The sequence below is a fragment of the Penicillium riverlandense genome, assembly GCF_028828495.1.
Source record: "Penicillium riverlandense strain IBT 135883 chromosome Unknown utg000008l_segment0_segment0, whole genome shotgun sequence".
Lineage (NCBI taxonomy): Eukaryota > Fungi > Ascomycota > Eurotiomycetes > Eurotiales > Aspergillaceae > Penicillium > Penicillium riverlandense.
The window spans coordinates 203,761-224,178 of NW_026643199.1; the positions used below are offsets into that span (position 1 = coordinate 203,761).

General features: G+C 54.1%; 10 protein-coding genes across 10 annotated transcripts; 4 read left to right on the forward strand and 6 right to left on the reverse strand.

The window, feature by feature from the left end:
- Nucleotides 1–49: 49 nt before the first annotated feature.
- On the reverse strand, nucleotides 50–1,465 carry N7474_009070 (type I HSP40 co-chaperone YDJ1; the record flags this gene model as incomplete). The annotated part of the gene is made up of 4 exons (XM_057200480.1): nucleotides 50–366; nucleotides 427–1,245; nucleotides 1,307–1,376; nucleotides 1,430–1,465. The coding sequence occupies 4 exons, from the start codon at nucleotides 1,463–1,465 to the stop codon at nucleotides 50–52; spliced, it is 1,242 nt and encodes a 413-aa protein (XP_057048467.1).
- A 732-nt stretch (nucleotides 1,466–2,197) lies between these two features.
- On the forward strand, nucleotides 2,198–2,696 carry N7474_009071 (cytosine deaminase; the record flags this gene model as incomplete). The annotated part of the gene is made up of 2 exons (XM_057200481.1): nucleotides 2,198–2,356; nucleotides 2,412–2,696. 2 exons carry the CDS (start codon nucleotides 2,198–2,200, stop codon nucleotides 2,694–2,696), a joined length of 444 nt encoding a protein of 147 aa, XP_057048468.1.
- Nucleotides 2,697–2,824: 128 nt separating this feature from the next.
- On the reverse strand, nucleotides 2,825–4,039 carry N7474_009072 (uroporphyrinogen decarboxylase HEM12; the record flags this gene model as incomplete). Its single annotated transcript, XM_057200482.1, has 2 exons — nucleotides 2,825–3,965; nucleotides 4,023–4,039. The coding sequence occupies 2 exons, from the start codon at nucleotides 4,037–4,039 to the stop codon at nucleotides 2,825–2,827; spliced, it is 1,158 nt and encodes a 385-aa protein (XP_057048469.1).
- A 351-nt stretch (nucleotides 4,040–4,390) lies between these two features.
- On the reverse strand, nucleotides 4,391–5,501 carry trm82 (putative tRNA methyltransferase; the record flags this gene model as incomplete). The annotated part of the gene is made up of 2 exons (XM_057200483.1): nucleotides 4,391–4,781; nucleotides 4,828–5,501. The coding sequence occupies 2 exons, from the start codon at nucleotides 5,499–5,501 to the stop codon at nucleotides 4,391–4,393; spliced, it is 1,065 nt and encodes a 354-aa protein (XP_057048470.1).
- Nucleotides 5,502–5,550: 49 nt separating this feature from the next.
- Nucleotides 5,551–5,913, reverse strand: N7474_009074 (tRNA methyltransferase; the record flags this gene model as incomplete). The annotated part of the gene is made up of 1 exon (XM_057200484.1): nucleotides 5,551–5,913. One exon carries the CDS (start codon nucleotides 5,911–5,913, stop codon nucleotides 5,551–5,553), a length of 363 nt encoding a protein of 120 aa, XP_057048471.1.
- A 204-nt stretch (nucleotides 5,914–6,117) lies between these two features.
- N7474_009075 (60S ribosomal protein uL10) lies at nucleotides 6,118–7,116 on the forward strand (the record flags this gene model as incomplete). The annotated part of the gene is made up of 2 exons (XM_057200485.1): nucleotides 6,118–6,291; nucleotides 6,352–7,116. The coding sequence occupies 2 exons, from the start codon at nucleotides 6,118–6,120 to the stop codon at nucleotides 7,114–7,116; spliced, it is 939 nt and encodes a 312-aa protein (XP_057048472.1).
- An 819-nt stretch (nucleotides 7,117–7,935) lies between these two features.
- N7474_009076 (putative GARP complex subunit Vps53) lies at nucleotides 7,936–10,622 on the reverse strand (the record flags this gene model as incomplete). The annotated part of the gene is made up of 3 exons (XM_057200486.1): nucleotides 7,936–8,649; nucleotides 8,700–10,495; nucleotides 10,550–10,622. 3 exons carry the CDS (start codon nucleotides 10,620–10,622, stop codon nucleotides 7,936–7,938), a joined length of 2,583 nt encoding a protein of 860 aa, XP_057048473.1.
- Nucleotides 10,623–12,776: 2,154 nt separating this feature from the next.
- On the reverse strand, nucleotides 12,777–15,834 carry N7474_009077 (uncharacterized protein; the record flags this gene model as incomplete). The annotated part of the gene is made up of 3 exons (XM_057200487.1): nucleotides 12,777–12,926; nucleotides 13,705–15,222; nucleotides 15,418–15,834. 3 exons carry the CDS (start codon nucleotides 15,832–15,834, stop codon nucleotides 12,777–12,779), a joined length of 2,085 nt encoding a protein of 694 aa, XP_057048474.1.
- Nucleotides 15,835–16,486: 652 nt separating this feature from the next.
- N7474_009078 (retrograde cargo receptor ERV46) lies at nucleotides 16,487–17,926 on the forward strand (the record flags this gene model as incomplete). Its single annotated transcript, XM_057200488.1, has 3 exons — nucleotides 16,487–16,679; nucleotides 16,745–16,925; nucleotides 16,984–17,926. The coding sequence occupies 3 exons, from the start codon at nucleotides 16,487–16,489 to the stop codon at nucleotides 17,924–17,926; spliced, it is 1,317 nt and encodes a 438-aa protein (XP_057048475.1).
- A 758-nt stretch (nucleotides 17,927–18,684) lies between these two features.
- Nucleotides 18,685–20,381, forward strand: N7474_009079 (uncharacterized protein; the record flags this gene model as incomplete). The annotated part of the gene is made up of 2 exons (XM_057200489.1): nucleotides 18,685–19,446; nucleotides 19,509–20,381. Coding segments are annotated over 2 exons (1,635 nt in total), but the record flags the coding sequence as incomplete, so codon positions are not given.
- Nucleotides 20,382–20,418: the final 37 nt, after the last annotated feature.

Genomic DNA, 20,418 nt, shown 5'->3' on the forward strand with positions numbered 1-20,418 from the left:
ATCAGTGGCCCAGCATCATGACCTCCCCGATTGAATGGATGGAGTTCTTTTACTGAGAGGCGCACTGTACCCGCTCAGCACCCGCAGGAACGTCATCATCATCCTCGTCCATGACCCCGGCAGCACCGTGGGCGCGGGCCTGGGAACCTTCGCTGGTGTCGATGTTCTCGAGCTCGAAGTCCTCAACCATGGCATCCGATGGAGGCTGGGGCTGCTGCTTGCGGGGAGGCAGAACCTGCTCCAGAAGCTCTAGGTTGCGCAGCTGGTCCTTCTCGGGGAACTTGACGTCGAACTTGATGTAGAGGTTGCCGTGGTCGTGGTGGCGGAACGATGGCATACCCTGGCCGCCGATGACCTTGATCGCATCTGAAAGGCATTAGTATCATCTGCAAAAAAAAATTAAAAAATTGTGGAGGAGGTACATACCAGGAACGATAACCTCGCCCGGGGCGATGTTTACGGTCAACCACCGCTCATCGAGGTGCTCAATGTGGATAGTACCGCCGGCAAGCGCGGTGAGCAGGTCAATCTCGGCCTGGTAGAAGAGGTCGTCGTTTTTGCGCTGGAATCGCGGGTGGGGCTTCTGTTCGATCTCGAAGACGACATCACCTGGCAGCGCGCCGGGCATCTGATCGCCCTCGCCACGGAACTCGATCTTGTGGCCGTCACGAACACCCTTGTCGACATGGACGTGCAGCACCTTGCGCTCGACGGTGGTCTTCTTGCCGTTGCAGCGCTTGCAGCGGTCCTTGTCACGGATGGTCTCACCCTCGCCATTGCAGTCCGGGCAGACGGTCTGGAAGCGCTGGATCATGGGGCCCATTTGGCGCATCATCGTCTTCATACCGCTGCCATTGCAACCCGTGCACTCCTTGACCGCGCCCTCCTTTCCGCCGCGGCCGTCACAGCCCGGGCAGATGACGGACTTCTGCAACGCCAATTTCGACACTTTGCCCCGGTAGATGTCCTCCAGGTTGACCTTGTGCACGTGATGGATAGTGCGGGCCTTCTTGGGACCCTGCTCGCGCATTCCACCGCCGAACATGCCACCAAAGGCACCGCCGCCACCGAAGAACTGAGAGAAGAGGTCCTCGGCGTTCATTCCTCCGCCAGCGCCACCGTGCTCCAGGCCCTCCTCACCATACTGGTCGTAGAGTTGACGCTTCTGCGGGTCAGACAGGATCTCGTAGGCGTGCGACAGCTCCTTGAACTTCTCGGCGGCTTCGGGGTTGTTGGTGTTTTTATCTGACGGGCAGTTAAGTTAGTGGGGGCAGGACGGGTTGTCCGACGGGGGATGGGCACATACCTGGGTGATACTTGAGAGCACCCTTCTTGTAGGCCGATTTCAGTTGGGAATCAGAGGCCGTGGGAGGGACCTTTGAGTTGTCAGTCAGTCTCGTTCTGTACCGTCGATTCTCATCAAACCTACCCCCAGGCAATCGTAGAACTTGGTTTCCTTGACCATTGTGAGAGGCGGATCAGGGAGGTCGAAATCACCGCGAGACAAACGAGAGGGTATCGATCGGAATAATAGGAAAAGGGATCAGGCTCGGAGGAAGAGGACGAGGTGGATAGAGATGCAGGAAGATGGGATGGTCGATGGGCACAACAGGAGCAGCCCGAGCGGTCACTTTTTTTCTGCCAGGCACAAGGGTACGGTCACGTAATATTACCAGGCCAGGCACTTTTTCGCCTCAGCAGTCTAGCAGGGAGAATAGGTAAAGGATGGAAGGGTCAAAAGTGAAGAGTGCGTGTGTCAAATGTTCTTTTATCCCGAATTTCTCTCATAAGAATACCTTGCGTGATACTATCAGTGTCGACGCCCGCTTGCTTCCACGCGATTCCAAGACCTTCGATGGCTTTTTCTCCACGCTTCCATCGCTGACTCAGCCCTGCATGTTCGCCTTGTCGTCTCTCTTAGTTACCGATGAGTGTTTCACGCCTCAGTAACTAACTACATGACTGCTATGTCTCTGAAATCGAACTATAGACTCATCGCCACTGTAATTGATCCGTCACCGCCCTGACCAGACACAGAATTTTCCCTTTTGCCTCCCCGCCGCCACACTTACCAGCCACGGTCTCGCTCTTATCGATAAGCCCGATCCACTCACTATGGAGGGGCCCGGAACTGACCGATGAAGACTCACTTGAGAGCCCCAAGCTCAATTGCACTTCCACCACATCCCCAGCCACCATGGATCAGGACCCCGGTTTCATTGCTGCCGTCGAGGAGGCCAAGAAAGGTGCTGCCGAGGGCGGCGTCCCCATCGGCGCCGCGCTGGTCTCCAAAGATGGAAAGATCCTCGGCCGCGGACATAACATGCGCGTGCAGAAGGGCAGCGCCATTCTTCATGTTTGCGCTACCACTACTCAAATGGGAAATCCGTGGCTAATTGCTACTTGTCCAGGCTGAGATGTCCGCGCTGGAGAGCTCGGGCCGCTTGCCGGCTTCGGCCTACGAGGGCGCTACCATGTACACCACCCTCTCGCCGTGTGATATGTGCACGGGGGCCTGTGTGCTCTACAAAGTGAAGCGCGTGGTCATTGGCGAGAACCAGAACTTCAAGGGCGGAGAGGAGCTACTGCTGAACCGCGGCAAGGAGCTGGTTGTGCTGGATAACGCCGAGTGCAAGGAGCTGATGGCTACGTTTATCAAGGAGAAGCCGGAGCTGTGGTATGTTCACTGTTTCTGAGCAGCAGTTGCTATCCATACTGATATTCATTCCCTGCAGGAACGAGGATATTGCCGTCTAACCTCGTTAAGACGTCGTATATAATCCAACAGATACCTCGGAACTTTTGTTTTGAAAATCCACGTAATTCAGATATGACCTTCCGGATATGACCTTCCTGTTCTAGTATTTCCCCTCTCTATGGACCGGGCTAAGACGCCGTCAATCGATGAATCTCTTCGAAGAAGAACTTCAAGTCCTCCGGGTCGACGAAGGGAGTTACGCCTAAAAAGATCAGTCAGCACAGAGAGTGGAAACACAAAAGGAAACGCACCGTGGCCCAGATTGGCAATCCATCCTTGCTTGCCCTGCTTGAATCCCTTGACCATGTGCTCGACCGTCGGCGTGATAGCCGCACGACCTCCGTAGAGCATCCCCGGATCCGCGTTGCCCTGGAGGGTTACCCGCCCATTGGCAACACGCATGGCCTCCGCAGGATCATGAAGCCAGTCCAGACCAACGACATTGTATCCCGAGTCGCAGAGGTCATCGAGCGCGTACCATGCGCCCTTGGCAAAGACGGTCATAGGCACGGGCTCCAGGCCCATCTCCTTGAGCCGCTTCGGCAGATTCGCAGAGATGTGACGCAAGTAAGGAAGCGAGAACGAGCCGAACGAGCTCGGCGACAGCTCGCCAGCCCAAGAGTCAAAGACCTGCACGAGCTGCGCGCCCGCCGCAACCTGGAGCGCCAGGTACTCGACACAGATCTCGGCGATCTTCTGCAGCAGCGCCTGCGACTCCGCAGGATACTTGTAGACCCATTTCTTTGACTGCACGAAGAGCTTGCTCCCGCCCCCTTCCACCATATAGCACAGCAGCGTCCAGGGTGCGCCGCAGAAGCCGATGAGCGGCACGCGGCCCTGCAGCTTGTGCCGAGTGAGCGTGATCGCCTTGTAGACATACTCCAGCTCGGCCTTGACGTCCACCTTCTTCGCCATCACCTTCTCGTACTGGCCGTCTGTCGGCGACTGCAGCGGCTCCGGGAAGTGCGGGCCCTTCTTGTCGACCATTTCCACGGTCATGCCCATTGCCTGCGGGATGACTAGGATGTCGGAGAAGATAATTGCGGCATCGATGAGCCCCGCGTAGCGATCAATGGGCTGGATGGTCAGGGTCGAGGCGACTTCCGGCGAGCGGCAGCATTCGAAGAAATCCCGGCCGCCCTTCGCTTCGTGGTACTCGGGGAGGTAGCGGCCCGCTTGTGGAGGGAAAATGATCAGTTCAGTTTTTCTACAGTGAAGTGTCCTCCATGCGCCCAACACGAAGGAAAAAGACGAGAGCACTCACCCTGTCGCATCACCCATATTGGCGGCCGTTCCACCTTCTCGCCTGCGATCGCCAGTCAGTCGGGATGGGACCCCAATAAATGATGAGAGCCTAATTACCCCGTGCGGCCCGTAGCAGCAAGTCGTTCTTCAGCGGCTCGAATTGTTGCTGCATGGTGGTGTGGCCGGAAATGGTGTAAAGCGGCGGGTTGAAGATGGTGGGATGGAGGGAGTGCGGTGGAGTTGGGGGAACCGCGGCCCGCGATGGACTATTTACTGAACCGAGAGTCCTAGCAGAGCATTTATAGTACGACGTAAATTCTGGGAATCTTTTATTTACTATTAATGTACAATTATTGATTCAAAGGCTATGCACAGGGAAGTAATCTATTATTCGTCCCAAGATCGCTTGCGCAGGTTGCCCAGGTTATAGAGCGAACCGGCAAGCTCTTTCTTCTGCTTGTCATCCAGCGCCTCTCCCAACCCAGTAGTACCCTGCGAGGCGATGTGACTGGCCAGAGGATCATTAGATGGAATCCAATGCAAGCCATCCACCTGGTTCTCGGCCTGGAGGCATTCAAGCAGCATCTGCGGCGACTCGACACTCGACTTCCACGCATCAGTAGAATTCTGCTGGTGCACAGTATCAACGGAGACGGCAATCGCATTGCGCGACTCAATTGCAACTAGATCCAACACATTCCCAGAAAGCTGGATGGGGAGCTGTTGCTTCAAGGTGCCTTCTTTTTCGAGCGTGAAGCAAAGAAGTTGCGAGGATCTGCTCGCCACGTCAGACAAGTCCATCAAAAAAGAGAGCCCGCACTTACCCTTCAAGTGCCACCAGGATAGCCCGTAGCGGACCGTCCATGCCCGTTACCTGTGCAAACGAAACTTCCCAAATCCCACGCACAATGACCTCCTTGGCCTCCGACGGGTCAAGCAACGGGACCTTTTGCAGCATCCGTCCGTCAGTCCATTCCCACAACAATAGAAAATTGTCCCCGCCACCTGAGATGAGAAGTTCTGGAGCCCACGAGGGAACGCAAAGCTTGCTGATAAAGGCCGTGTGGCCCAGACAATACTGCTCAATGATGTGTGCTTGCGGAACACCGCGAGATACGCGAATATGTTCATCACGATCTGCCGTCAGAATATAACTCCGCGACGGGCTTGTCGGAGACGGAACACAGATCAAATCCGTCAACAAAGAAACATGGCCTAGGATGACCTGGTGTTCGAAGGCGAGAGCAGTCTTCTCTTCCGCTTTCTGTGCTTTCAGCTCAGCCTGGCGCATCTGTTGCTCCAAGGATTCGAGATTGCGCTTCGTGTGCACAGTGAGCGATGTTGCCGCCGGCTTGTATGGTTTGGCCTCGCTTTGCACCTCCGCCACATAATCCGTGCTGGGAATCAGCGGAAGAGAGTAAGCATCCCCGAACTTGTCAGCGCAGATGATGGTCTTGCCATCTGGAGTCAAAGCCAATGCGCTGGGTCGTTTGGCCATTGTGCTGTGCGAACATGAGAAAGTGTCCAATTTTGAGGGTGACTCCGACCTACCGCGAACTCAATTGCTGTAGTGTTCCATCTTCGTTCAGCTGCAGGACCCGGATACTTTTGTCCTCTGCAGTGACAGCCACTACATGTCTTCCGTCGGGACAGACCTTCACAATGGGGATGGTGGACCAGGTCGGCTTGTCCGATTTCTCCTCGGCGGACAATTTTCTCCGTTTCTCAGGCGGCGCCTGCTCTTCTGAAGCAGAGACTGCCGCGTCTACATTCCGAGGCCACACATCGAGGCGCTGGCCAGTGGGCGCAGCGTAGGAGTAGATCCGTTGGCCGGCCGAGCCAATGAGAAGATCTGTGGGTTGTCTTTGCACATACTGCAGGCAGTGGAAAGGGTGCTGAAACTGGGCCATGGCGAGGGACTACTTGAGGAAGTACTAACTCTGTCGCGAGCGAGTCTTGTAGATGACCACGTGACCCACTAGCGAGCCACACCGAAAAATGTCCAAAATTAATTCACCCGCGCATTTCCGCCTTTCATCAACCACCACACACACAACTCACAATTTATTCCCTTGCCCTTAAACATCCTATCTTCACTGAAAAATCAAGAAGACATGGGGGGCAAGTCAGCTACCAAGGCCGCTTACTTCGATAAGCTGAAGGCCCTTCTCAATGAATACCGCACGGTCTTCATTGTCGGTGTCGACAATGTCAGCTCGCAGCAGATGCACGAGATCCGTATCTCCCTTCGTGGAGAGGGTGTTGTCCTGATGGGCAAGAACACCATGGTACGTGTGCCCTGGCACACTTGCAGCTAATCAATTGCTAATTTGGTTCTCTGTCAATAGGTTCGCCGTGCTCTCAAGGGCTTCGTCGCCGAGAACCCCGAGTATGAGCGTCTGCTGCCTTTCGTCCGCGGCAACGTCGGTTTCATCTTCACCAACGGTGACCTGAAGCAGGTCAAGGAGAAGATCCTGGCCAACCGTGTCGCCGCCCCCGCCCGTGCCGGTGCCTTCGCTCCCGCCGACGTCTGGATTCCTGCCGGTAACACCGGTATGGAACCCGGCAAGACCTCCTTCTTCCAGGCCCTCGGTGTCCCCACCAAGATTGCTCGTGGTACCATTGAAATCGTGTCGGACCTGAAGCTCATCGAGGCCGGTCTCAAGGTCGGCCCCTCCGAGGCCACCCTGCTGAACATCCTGAACATCTCGCCCTTCACCTACGGCATGTCCATTGCCCAGGTGTACGACAACGGCCAGACCTTCGGCGCCGATGTTCTCGACATCGATGACGAGCAGCTGCTCAAGGCCTTCAGCCAGGCCATCAACACCGTCACCGCCATCTCCCTGGCGACCGGCTACCCCACCGTCCCGGCCACCATGCACTCGATCATCAACGCCTACAAGAAGGTTCTTGCCGTTGCTGTTGAGACCGAGATCAGCTGGCCCGAGATCGAGGATCTCAAGGACCGCATCGCCAACCCCGATGCCTACGCCGCTGCTGCTCCCGCCGCCGCCGCCGCCTCCGGTGGTGCCGCTGCCCCTGCCGCTGCCGCTCCGGCTGAGGAGGAGGAGGAGTCCGACGAGGATATGGGCTTCGGTCTGTTTGACTAAACGCCTCGCCTTGTGTGACGGACCACGAATGCCGTGTATTAGATTTGTCTGACCCAGCCTGAGAATGGCAGGGGAATGAAAATACGACTATTATGGCAATGCTTGTTGTCTTGTTGGTTTCACAGTAGACTCGTATAATGGACCGTAGCTACGCTCCATTATCCTGTCACTGCATCAATGGTGAGTTTTTATTTCCGTTCTTTGTCTTCTTCCGTCCCGTCTGCCCAAGCACCAACACCTACCTCCCCGGCGAATGATTAAACATTTTTAACCCCGAGCAATGGCTCTCCGGAGTCGCGCTGAAGATTAAAAACGCAACAACAACACTCTAATTTTTTGATGACGCCTTGCCTTTCACACCATGATTTTTCTCTGATCCTTGATGCCTGGTTTGCAAGCAATTGCTAACTATTTCTCAGCAGGTAACTCTACAAATAGTCCATGACCGATGTAGACTCCCTCATTGATATGCCCGTAGACACTTGCAGATGGATGGCATGAGATTAGATATAAATGAAGATGTTCTCAATTAACCAAGCCCACCGGCCTTCGAAATGCAGCTCCGTCGCCTTCTGTTGACCACCATACACGGGACTGCCGAGCATACTAGACCTACTTAACTTTCCCTCTACGTGACTGTGGGATCTTGTTGCCTCAATTTTCCTGCTGTTGACTGCACCTAGTGATTGATACCCCTACACAAAGCAGTTCGTGGCCAGGTATGGAAATATAACAAGTAGTTGGGTATGGTCCAACTAGGGAAAGAAGTAGCATTCACATCTATTAACTACAACACCCGGTGAAGCAGGAGGTTTTAGGTTACTCTTCAGCACCCCTCCCAAACCTACCACCAAAGCCACCCAAATCTCGACGGAAGAACTTTCCAATGTTCTTGAGGTTCTCGTTGAGAGTAGCGGTGCTTTCAGATGGGGTATGTGCATGCGAGGGCGGCTGGGCTGGGGCTGCCGGGACCGGAGACGACGCTGCTGAAGTGCTGTTAAGAGCTGAGCCAGACGTAGACGTTGTGCCGGCAGCGGCGGAAGAACTCAGGGGGTTTCCAAAGCGATCTACGCCGTCCTTTGCAGCGGAGATAATGGCAGAACCGAGCATGGTGGGATCAAACCGGGTAGGCATGGATGCAGCGGCACTGAGTCCCTGGGAAACAGAACCCGTGGTAGTCGCCGTGGAGGTTTGGAAGGCTGTGAGGATCGGATTGCTTTGCTGTAGGTTCGAGGCGTAGCGGTCTGATGCGCGGTGGAGCTGGAATAGCTCGACGAGGTGGTTTTGCTCTTGGCGGTTGCGGATGCCTTTGATGTCGAGGATCTTGCGGAAGTTGTTATTGTTGCGGTCCGCGATGTGAATCAGGTAGGCTTGTACGAGAGCCTCTGGTGGTGAGGGTTGGACCTGGAGGGTCTTGAGGAGGGCTTCGATTTTGAAGAAGCTGTTGTTCACGCGTTTGACGAATCCTGCTGGAGCTGGAGCGGGAAGAAGGGATGAAAGGCCGCTTTTGAGGGTGTAGGAGTCGAGCAGCATCTGAAGGTGGGTGAGCAGTTGTTAGAAAGAGTGATATAGAAGGAACTTACCTGCTCTGCGCCCGTTTCTGAGACAGGCTTGCACTGGAAGACGTTACTAATGAACAAGCTCGAGATGAGCTCGACCAGATGGTCGGCGAAAGCCCGCGCATACTGCTGCTTGTGCAACAGCTGTGTGATCTCCGACGCCCTCGTCTTCGTCCGTGAAAGAATCTCGCCCACATAGGAGCTCTGATCACTGACAGCCTCCATCCTGCTCCATGGCGTATTGCGCATTTCCCGCCAGCAAGACTCCAGGTCAAGTTCCACCTTCCGCACAAGGCCTCGAACAGCAGCCGAAGCGATCCCCATGAAGGAGTCGGCCTGGCTCTGTAGGTCCACGCTCTGCTTGATAGAATCATCGAGTCTCCCCTTGATTTTCTCTTCTAATTGGGTGCATGTCGTGTAGCAGTAGTCGGCGGTGTTGAGAACCGAGATAAGGTCCTCCTCTGATGGCGTTTTCGATGGTGTATGAGCCGAGGGCCGCTCGCTTATATAGTTGAGAAGGACCTGCTGTGCGTACTGATCCAGATACTTGGCGAACACCTTTGCCAGCTCCGCTAGACTGTTTCCTGTTGAGAGCTTGGCACACTGCTGCAAGGAGTGCCTGTAGAATGCGAACAGTTCGGTGGACGATGGGATCACCGTGTGCGAGTCAAACTCTTCATCGATGGGTCTCAGGGGCTGCTGTCGGTACTTGGGCAGCAGTGCAGCCAGCTGCTTATCCTGAGCCTCAACCCAGACACTGAGATACGGCTCAAAGGCTTCAGAGATAGATTGACTGAACACAGGAGCCTCGTTTGAGGCGAAGGTGTCGGTGGATTGTCGTGTCGGGGGCGCAAAGCGACGTTCAAGCGAATGCTCGAAGTCCAGTGTTTCCTGCAAACACGAGAGCAGAAGATTGACATCGATGGTTTGGCCGCTGCGCACAGACCGGGAGAGAATGCCCTTGTAATCCTCGCGCGTGCCTTCGCAGAAGACATTGGCCAGAATCTCATTGACCCGCCAGGAGGTCGGAAAGATGGCCGCATTCTCCTCGTCATAGATCTTCAATATGCGCCGAAACCACGCGTATCTGCGAGAGATGTTGTCCAAGGAGCCTGCCTCTTCATTATTCCGGAAGACCTGCCGGTACTCGCGTAGCTGGGTGTTGCAGTACCAGGTTACCAATCGAGACCGGGCGTGCTCGCCCAGAGCGTCCACGACCTGGCACGCCTCCGACAAGATCCCCCGCTTCTGAGCCACTTCGCTCTTGGAGAAAGCCATCTCAAAGTCCTCGCAGACTTGCTCCAGCAGTTGCCGTTGTATGTCCGCCACATTTTTGCTCAAGATGGCAATCTGGTCTATGGATCGGTATGACTTGAAATGTGCCATCAGCTGGATGACTGCCTGAAGCAGCTGCGCACACTCGCGGTACTGGCGTGTCCGGCTGAGCGCCTGCAGTTGGTCGTACGCGGTGGTCAACATCTGCAGGCGCTTCAGCGCCGTCATGGACAGGGTGAGGTTCTGCTTCGCATTGTCCAATTGCTTGATGTCGGCGGTCATGTCCGTAATGGACTGCTCTGTTTTGGACGCGCGCTCGCGCACGTCGTCTATCTTCTTGAACAGCTCGGACAGGTCAGCCTTTGCTGTCTGGATGCGTTCCACGCTCTCCGCGTTGGAGGTGACCTGGGTCTCCACGAGTGTGCCGATGTCATCGTCCAATTCATCTTCGTATGTGTGAAGGGCGCTGGAGATCTGGGAGACGGACGATAGAGAGGAAGGATGGGCGAAGATGGCGTTGAGGTGGTCGATCGGGTCGTAGTCCACTGCCGGAGGGAGGTTAGCAATTGCACGCGCAAGAAGGGGGCGCGGGCTCAAACCTGCGTCCAGGGCATCGGGACTGGGCTCCGCGTCGGGCGGCATGTGGCCGTTGGTTGCAGGAGTCGCAATCATCCCATTAGTGACGACGCATTATTCGCTCGTTCAGGTCGGGACGGAGAAGGCGGAGCAAGGCTGGCGGGAACGGGGTGTCGCCAGCTTGGCATTATCTATTGGTTAGGGCGAGTTGACCCCAACTCACACTCTGTAACTCGGACAACAACCACCGGATGGTTCATTTTCAATGTTTACAATGTAGATGCCAGTATGGGGAAGAAGGCGGAAAGAAGCCTCTTTTGATTCCAGCGCAGAATCGGATCATCACTTTCGGTCCCTACGTTATGCTGTTTAGGGAGTCGTGATTCTCGAACCGGCTCCTAACACTGCCGGGATCGCCAGCTTAGACGAGGAAAAGTTAATAAAATACTACACTGTTCTTTGGAGATAGCAGAGGAACCGTGCTTATGCGATATTTCGAGAACAACAACCCTAAGGTCAAAACAATCGGGAGTGTGCCGCTTTTCTCTGGAGGTACGGACAGAGTACCAATTGGGCTGGCCAACTTGTGAGAGTTATCTCTTTACTGCCGAATGTTTGCTGGATCACCACTGAATCACGATAATGACTCTCGAGCAATACTGCCGAGAAAACATCTTTAACCCGCTCGGAATGACCCATACGACGCACCGTCTTATAGACAATCCGCATGTCGCTGCCAATGACATCTCGAGGTCCCGACGGCACTGTCCAACGCCTGAGAGTATATATGAGCCGGCTGCGATTGATTGCTAGAAGATGGGAAGCAACCAGGATTGCCTGATGTTCACAGAGTGCTTCCAACACCTGCAGTGTTACGGCGTGTCCGCGGCCTCTTCGAGTCAGGAGACGCGGGCACTTCCGAGCGGCCGCAAGTTTATGTGCATATTTTTGATCGTCGAATTGCTGCTGTCAGCTTCGTCGGCCATTTCAGAGGTGGTGAGTGACCAGCTCTGTATCCTGTCACATATAAGATGTGAATTGGAGGGAGGGAGTCAGGGAGCCATCCATACACAGACTAGCGTGTATTTAACTAAGGTTTCGGGAAACAATTCATAGAGTGCATGAGTTCACCGGTAAACTGATTTCGAATACCCCTGTACACCAATCTTATGACACGGGAGGCGCAGTGGGGGCTGTGTGCAGATGTCCAGGGCCGCGTGTTTCTCATCAAAAGAGGCCATCCAATGATTTCACCCCATAGCGCAGCTGAGACGGTAAATGCACCGGTTGCGTGATTAAGGGTGACTCTCACTTGCATTGGAACCCTGCCGAACTAAAGAATGGGACTTGACAACCAACAAGCCTGCGCTCGGGCCCGCCAGCCATGCCAGGGATCAGCGGGGCTCAGGACTCGTTGGGTGGGGGATTTGGGGTTGAGCCTCATCCTCGCCCCCAAGTCGAACCCCGCAAGAAGCGCGTACGGAATAATACGGTCTTGGGGAGAGAAGTGGGGGAATATGACAGAAATACATGAACCTGTGGTTGGAAAATGATTCGAACAGAAGAATTATGAATTATAGAACTATCGCGACATATACGAAGCTCGGATCAAGCGTGTCTAAGATTCATTATAGAGTCGCACACTCAGGCACTAGTTCCCCTCTGGCACAGTTGACGCCACCTGAGCAGGCGTGCTGACCTCCGGAGCTCCTTTTGGCTCTGTACCTGGCTCTATAGCTGGATATGCTTTTGGCTCTGCATTTGTCTGCGGAACTGGTGGTGGAAATGGCTGTGGGACCGGCTGCGCAGTGGCATACCTAGATGCAACCTGGCGATTCTCCGGGGGAAACATCTCATGTGCCGTCCCATCATGCGGCTTGCGGGCCACCTGCCGGCCGCAGCCAGTGCAGAAGTGATCGGTGTCTGCGCACCAGCCGCACAAGCTGGGAATGCAGACACCGATGATGCCACAGAAGAGACAGCATAGCAAAGAGGCCATACTAGTAATTACCCAACCTTCAGGTCATGCAAGAAGAAAAGAAAACCGGGAAAGGACACTTACCGTGTTTCCGATGAATTTTCTTGTGAGACCCTTGTCTGTGTTCTTGAGTGGCAGTGAGGACAGTCAATCCACGCGGGCGTTTCCCCGAGTCGCATGAGAGGCGTTACCTGGGGTTGTTGGGTGTAGGTCATCGTGGGCCTAATCGTAAGAGAGTCAGCTTTCAGGAATTTTCTCCCCGGGGTACGATGTTAGACGTACACAGTCGACTTCATCTGCTCCGTGGGCTGGGCTTGATTGGCAATTGGTAAAGCGGCTGGGGACGGTTGCTGAGGACCCGGGTAGGACGGCGGTTTTTCGTCGTCGTGCGCATCGGACGGCGTTGTAGTCGACTGGACTACCTCTGGAGCAGAGGATATAACCTCAGTGTTTTCCACTGTGGAGGCCATGGTTGCTCTTGCTTGATGCTCTCTGTTTCTTGACTGCCTCGTGGAATATGTGGTTGTTCCGAGGGAAAGGAAGGAATAATGAATATACGGCTGAGTGCTCTCGGTACATCTCTGCTTTATATGTCAGTAACGGCCCCTTCTTTTTGTTAATAGCTCGGACCTAACGTATCAAATGATCGACGGTCAGATCTTCTCCCGAAATGACCATGGCCTGCGCACCCCCTGTCTCCACCAAGGCAACCTCGGTGGCTCAGATCGCTTGAAGTGTCTGGGGCGTGCAGCCCTAGTAGATCTCGTGTCCGACTATTTATAGTGCTCCCAGATATGACAATAGTGGCCTTTCAGTTCTGCTGGCATCGAGTATCTAGGCGTGGTCCTCATAGATTGGCCCTTTTTTTATCTACTTTACTAGACGAAACTTAATTATCATAGACAGTTTGATAGTGGATTTTCAAGAATTACAAAACAAAGCCAGTTCCAATTCGCCCAAGCCATGCAAAAACATAAGAAAAGCTATTGACCACATACATGCTCCAGATGAACTTCCAGCAAGTAGATAGATTCCAGTGTACAATCAGCCATGAGGAAAAGAGAATACAGAAAAAAATTGTCCAGGTCAGGTTGAGATACAGGGTGTTTATGCCGGCAGGAAGGCATCAGCGGGCACTCCGCCTTGCGCCTATATGATGTTAGTATTGTAGATAACCAAATAGCTCCGACGGTGACTTACCCTCAGTTGCTCAAAATTCTGCCAGGCAGTTTCCAGATTCCAGTTGTTGCTCGACAGAGCCATCTCCGAGAACTGCAGGGTCATGCGCGATCGCGCACTAAGTTGAGCGACCAATTGCTCTTGCTGGACCTGAACGTCGGTTTTGCCGGGCCCCGGAGCACCATAACCGTCGGGCACTCCGGGTTGAGCCACGGGCACCGGGGTCTGAGACGCAGCCGGAGCCGGGGCCTGGGGAATGGCCTGATTCTCGGGACTCCACGCCTCATGGCCGCCGTATGCGCGGAGACACAGAATATCGCTGATCACTCGGATACCACCAACGCCGCCACCGGGACCGAGGATGAAGGTGCGGTCGAAGCTGCGGATCTCCACTTTATTTGCGACGCTTTCCTCATACTTGCCATGCACCATGACCAGTAAGCCGCCCACGCCGGATTCGCTCTGCCCACTGGGGTCGGGAAGTCCAGGAATGGGATGGCATTCGATGAGCCATTCCTCCGGATGAGCGGCCATATCGGGGTGCCGGGTAGGTGGGAGGGTGTTCCAAAGTTCGCGGATGCTGTCTGCGCCGACATAGGAACGCGACATGCGTGCGGGGAGATGGCTGATTTTCAAAAGGTTGCGGCTCTTCTTGATGTAAGGGTCCCAACCAGCGGTTTCGGTATGTTGCGCTTTGGGTGCCTGAGTGTTGACATTGAGAGAGAAGGTGGAGTGGTTGTCATATACGCCGTTGAGGAGATCGTTGCGGTCGTTGTCATAGCCGACGAAGAAAGCACGCACAAAGTTCTCACCGATTTGGGATTCGTCCTGGAAGTAAGGAGCTTGGACGGGGATCGGTGTCTTCTTCTGAGCAGCAATGTCCTCCGCCGTTCGAACCTCCACATGGTTCAGGAACCGCAGTTTGGGGTACCACTTGAGCATGGTATCCTTGAAGCCCGGGTCCGCGCTGAAAGGGTTGCCGTTCAGATCAAGAAACTCAAGGGATCGGAATTTCCACCGCCACGCAATTAACGAGTGCATATCTTTAAAGTTGTTGTTTGAGAGGTCCAGATTCTTGAGGTCCGGGATTGTCTGAGAGAGAGTCGTAACCACGGAGATGGTTGCAAGCTGGTTGTCTGCAAGGCTGACACTTTGGACCGCTTCGCGCCGCTGCGCCGAACTCGTGAAACCCATCTCCCAGACTTTCATGAGGGCAGGAAAGAACTTGGATTCGGTCGAGGTGCTGTTGAATATGCCCATTGCCTGCAAATCCGGATCGGTTCCGAGCTTCGAAAGGTCCAGCAGTTTGGTGTCTGGGTAATAGCGCTTGGCCAGAATGGCTGTCATCTTGGATTTGGTATCTGCGGTAGCAGCGGAGGTGCCAGTTGTCGCAGCTAGCTCGTGGTCCAAGGATCCGTCAGCAGTCTGTGGCTCGATAGCGATCTGGACGCCTGCGAACTGGTTGCCATTGATCCGGAGCATTCTTTCTGCGAGTTCGGGGCGAACAGACACCACGAGGGAGTCGCCTTCAACCCGCGACTAATTTGAATTGTTAGCAAGGTGCAAGACACCTTGGGGCCGCAGTCACCCAAAGGAAGAAACGCCCGAAGATGCCAGGGAGTGTCGATCGTCATTCTGCTGGAAGGCCCTTCTGGGAAAACGAGAGAGCGCTGGCGCGCAGTGACGTCGAGGCTGGAATATCGGTGATCGTCACTTCGCAACGTGGAAACATACCTTTGTGATTTTTGCGCGGGGGCCTGATTTTGTGATTGCGTTCAGTCGTCGTTCGAGGAATGCGACGAGACTTTCGACGCCGCCGTCTCGGTTGGATGCTGCCTTGCTCTGTTTCCAACCGCTCACACGAAACTGCTCTAGGCTGGTTCGTGCCGCGCCCTTCGACTGCCGGATGTTTGCCTGCGACTCCTTGGTGCTGCTGGAAATCGCCTTCTGGATCGCATCCATGGTCTTGTCTCGAGTTTGAGCTCGGCCACCGCCAGTCGCGCGACCGGTGTCGCCTCGCGTCCTTTTGCCACGGCCTGGTCCATCCATCTCCATATCACCGTCACGGTCGGTACGCGTAGGACCCCGCTTGCGGATACCGCCGCGGTCAGCGCCGCCCGCGCGGCTCCGAGTCGATTTCATGCTAGGCATGTTGGGCAAACACAGAGATGGGGAAAGGTCGAGGAGGGGAGGAGAGAGAGTTGCTGGTAGAAAGAAGAGTCGAGAAGCGGGCAGAGCGCTGCGCGCCTCAAGGCAGACAGAAGGATCGCAGTTCGCATGCAGTTGTGGGAGAAAGAAGGAATGTTGTAGAGCAGAGGCAGAAGTCTTGAATAAAGCAGCGACGCCGCCAACAGGGACGACAAAGAGCGCGTTTGAGTCAATCAAGTCTAGTTTTGAGCCGCAACAAGAAAAAGTGACGTGCCGCACGTGATGTACTTAGCTAAGCGGCACTGACTGCGCGGGCCCACCAATCAGCGACTGTCGTCTGTCCTCTCAATACAACCCGGAACTATTTACTTCCTCTTGCAAGCCCCTCGGGCAAACACTGCAGACGTTGACGCCGAAGCAACGAAAAGCAAAGCAAGGGCTGCGAGTTGAATCGCTCACTCTCGGCGCGCGTGGGTAAGTACCCGTGCTTTGGCCCCGTTGTCCTCCCCGCCCCAGTTCGGCCAGCTTGCGTGTTCAACGAACCAGCTAATGTTCCGTGTACTCAGTACCTATATAGACGATTGCTGGTTGCCACCGACGCTGCCTGTGCTCAATCCCCGTTTATCTGCCCTATGCTTGTCAATTGACCGCAGAGATGCCTGCAAAATCGCGATTCACCAGGCTGGACGCCTTCGCCAAGACCGTCGAAGATGCTCGCATTCGAACGACCTCTGGAGGTGTCATCACCATCGCCTCGCTGTTGATTGTTTTCTGGCTGGTCTGGGGAGAATGGGCCGACTACCGGCGAGTAGTGGTGCTGCCGGAGCTCATTGTTGACAAGTCTCGAGGTACGGATTCGATATCGAAAGGCATTATGCATGCATGAAGGGTGAACTGACAGATTCCTGCATAGGCGAGCGCATGGAGATCCATTTGAACATGACCTTTCCCCGACTGCCGTGTGAGTTATTGACTCTGGACGTCATGGATGTCTCCGGTGAGCAGCAGGTGGGCGTTGCGCATGGAGTGAACAAGGTCCGCCTCAGCCCCGTTGCCGAAGGAGGTCGAGTGCTCGATATCCAGACACTGGAACTGTAGGTGTCACTCCGTTTTGGACCAATTGCCTTCTCTCTTATTAATTCTACGCTCCAGGCACTCGAACGAAGAAATCGCCAAACACCTGGACCCGGACTACTGCGGCGAATGCGGTGGAGCGCCGGCGCCGCCAAACGCAATCAAGCAGGGTTGCTGTAGCACATGCGAGGAAGTGCGCGAGGCCTACGCACAGAAGTCATGGGCGTTTGGTAACGGCCATAACATCGAGCAATGCCAGCGCGAGGGCTACTCGGATAAGATCGATGCGCAGCGGCGCGAGGGATGCCGAGTGGAGGGTGTGTTGCGAGTGAACAAGGTAGTGGGCAACTTCCACATTGCGCCAGGCCGCAGCTTCACGAACATGAACATGCACGCGCACGACCTGGAGAATTACTTCACGCCCGACTCGGCGCCGGCGGACCAGCACACAATGACGCACATGATCCATGAGCTCCGCTTCGGTCCTGCCCTTCCTGCCGAGCTGGCGGGTCGCTGGCAGTGGACTGATCACCACCACACCAACCCGCTGGACGACACGAAGCAGGAGACAGATCAGCCGGCCTTCAACTTCATGTATTTTGTCAAGGTCGTTTCGACCGCCTACCTGCCCTTGGGTTGGGACCCGCTCTCCTCCGCTGCCGCCCATACTGCCTACGACAAGGTTCCCCTCGGCACCCATGGCATCGGCTACGGAACCCAGGGCAGCATCGAAACGCATCAGTACTCTGTTACTTCGCATAAGCGCTCTCTGATGGGCGGTGACGACGCTGCGGAGGGTCACAAGGAACGTATGCACGCCGCTGGCGGTATTCCCGGTGTCTTCTTCAATTACGATATCTCCCCTATGAAGGTTATCAACCGCGAGGCTCGCCCCAAGACCTTCACTGGTTTCCTGACGGGTGTCTGCGCCATCATTGGTGGTACTTTGACCGTCGCTGCTGCTTTGGACCGTGGTCTGTACGAGGGCGTGGTGCGCGTCAAGAAGATGCATACCAGCTAGGACATTGGACGGAGGGATTGTATGGAGTCAGAAAGAGGCAAGACGAAAGACATCTGAGGACCTAAACGTCCCCTAGCAAGACCATCGTTATGACCGACTCGTCGAATTGAGGGGTGCTTGTGTTCGGTTGTCGATGCCAAACGATGAAACTAGGGCATGAAAGACAGCAGATACTCGTGGCGTTTGGGAATACCTTTTTCACATTGTTTTCAACATTGTTCTTTATTTATGCACCGATTCAGATATTCACATTGAATGCAAATATATCTTGCAACGTCAGTGACTTCTCTTTAATTTGTAAAATGTACGTGGTGAGGTCTGGCCTTGACAGGACAAGTAGATTTACATTCGACGTCCGAAGCAATCACCTTATTTGTGACATTGCCGCCTACTAGTCCCTAGGAGTACAGGCTCGAGAAAATCATTTCCTACCCCTCTAAATTGACGATTTACTAATTTGAGACACACGGCTCGCTTAAATGAAGCTCGTATCGGTACGTTATGGCTCTGTGGACCCCCGCTTGCCTAGATCGTTGATGAGATTAGAGGACCTAATAATAATTAGCCTCAGAATCTTCATTCCAACATCGTTCCCCTGAAGCTGTGCGAAAAGAAGAGCCTTTGCAAAATGGGTAAGACACCCCCTCCCTAGCTAGTATGATGACAATGTACACTGATCCGCAGAGCGACAGGGTATTCAGAAGTATTGTTTTCTCCACGATTGAACCACTTGGGTGATTTGCTGAGAAGCCTACTAGTTTTACTGCCATTTTTGCGGGGTGAGCTTCAATATCGCTCGCAGCCGCAAACCTGGCGAGCCATATTCAGCCGAATGGGGCTATTCAGGTGCTCCTTGGGGAACTGGCAGGGAGGAACAGGTAGACTGGACGGACTGTGCTCGTCATGGGTGCAGCCTCCTTGTTTTTGCCGGATTTCCCCAAGAAGATGATGCAGTCCACGACCCAGATTACATCCCCCCCGAGGACGATGAATATGATCCCTACGAATATGATTCTGATCATGAGTCAATCGACCTTCTGTTGCATGAAGAAGAACAGAAAGGCTCTGGTATTGCTCTGGACAACGAAGAACAGTGGTATCAAGATTGGCTTTCCACGTTTATTTCCCAGACAGATCTCCCGGGGGAGCCCATTCGAGTCTCCGACGGAAGCCCAGAGCAAGATGTGATAATACCCATCCATGACAACATGCCCGGGACCTACGATCCCGAAGATCTATTGCACGTTCCTGGCCCAACTTGCGGGAAAGCAAATGCATATAGTGGCCATGGAATCTCCCTTGAAGAGATGAGAGGTTGCCGAACAGCGCAATGCTTGATCCATAACACGATCCGTGGAGACTGGGAGCGTGACGGACTTGAACAAGACTGGGAACTTTCAGGGGAATATTTCCTCTCTGGCCTCAGCGATGGAATGCCATCTCGTGACGATGGCCCACGACGAGTATATCCAGTGAGAGGCGGAGTTGCCCGGCCAGAGGCCGAGAATATTCTCTTTGATGTAAGCTCTTTCCTGTCCTTTTCGGTTCTTTTTTCCTGGCTCTTGTGACTGATCTTGCACAGCCTTCTAGGGATCCAAACGAATTTGCTCTGCCTTTTCATCCATGGTGTTTTGATATTTTCTGCCGACAATCTGAGTCTCATTTCGGCCACGTCAACACCACTGGCCTAATGAATTGGCGGAAAGTAGAATGTACCTTTGAAGATTTTCACAAATTTCCCCGCGACGCGGCTGTTGTCGCTGGCCAGGAGCAGTTTTGGATCCATGAACCCGGACAGGAGTATCTCGTTGCGAATCCACTCTACGTGCCGAATCTGGTACCTCTTCTTCGCTCGGCAATCAAAGAAGATGGGAATTTTGCTCTTTCTAATGGCGCATTTGACATAGATCAAGAAACAAAACACCACATAGCTCGCAGTCTGGAAGGTCCAAATGATCCTTTGTTCTCCTTGTCGCATGATCTACGGTTATCAGTTCTTGAGTACCTCGGGTCTCACGACATTGCGAACCTAAGGCTAGCTTCAAGAGCATTTCATCAACTCCCTATCTCTCTGTGGCACCGTCTCATTCGGGAAGAAATGCCCTGGCTATGGGAGGCATGGGATGAAAGTGAGAATAGTGATGCGCTTTCATTGTGGACTTCCATCACAGCAAATGAGATGCAAGTGCTATGCAAAACACGGAAACATTATTTCAGCGTACTCGAAGACGAGTCTCAAGATACTATGCTCGATGGGAAAATCGTCGATGAAATGCTCTCTTGGCCGCCAGCGATACCAAGTCAAATCAAACTCCCCAGAGCAAAGACAAACTGGTACGAGGTGTACTCAGGGATAACTCGTAACTGGGACCAGTTGAAGGGACTGCAGAATCGCAAGCGGATCTGGAAGGATGTGGATGAGATTATTCGACGCATTCAAATGTATGAGCAATGACCTGAGTACTTGTTTTGAGAGAAAAATGACAACCGGC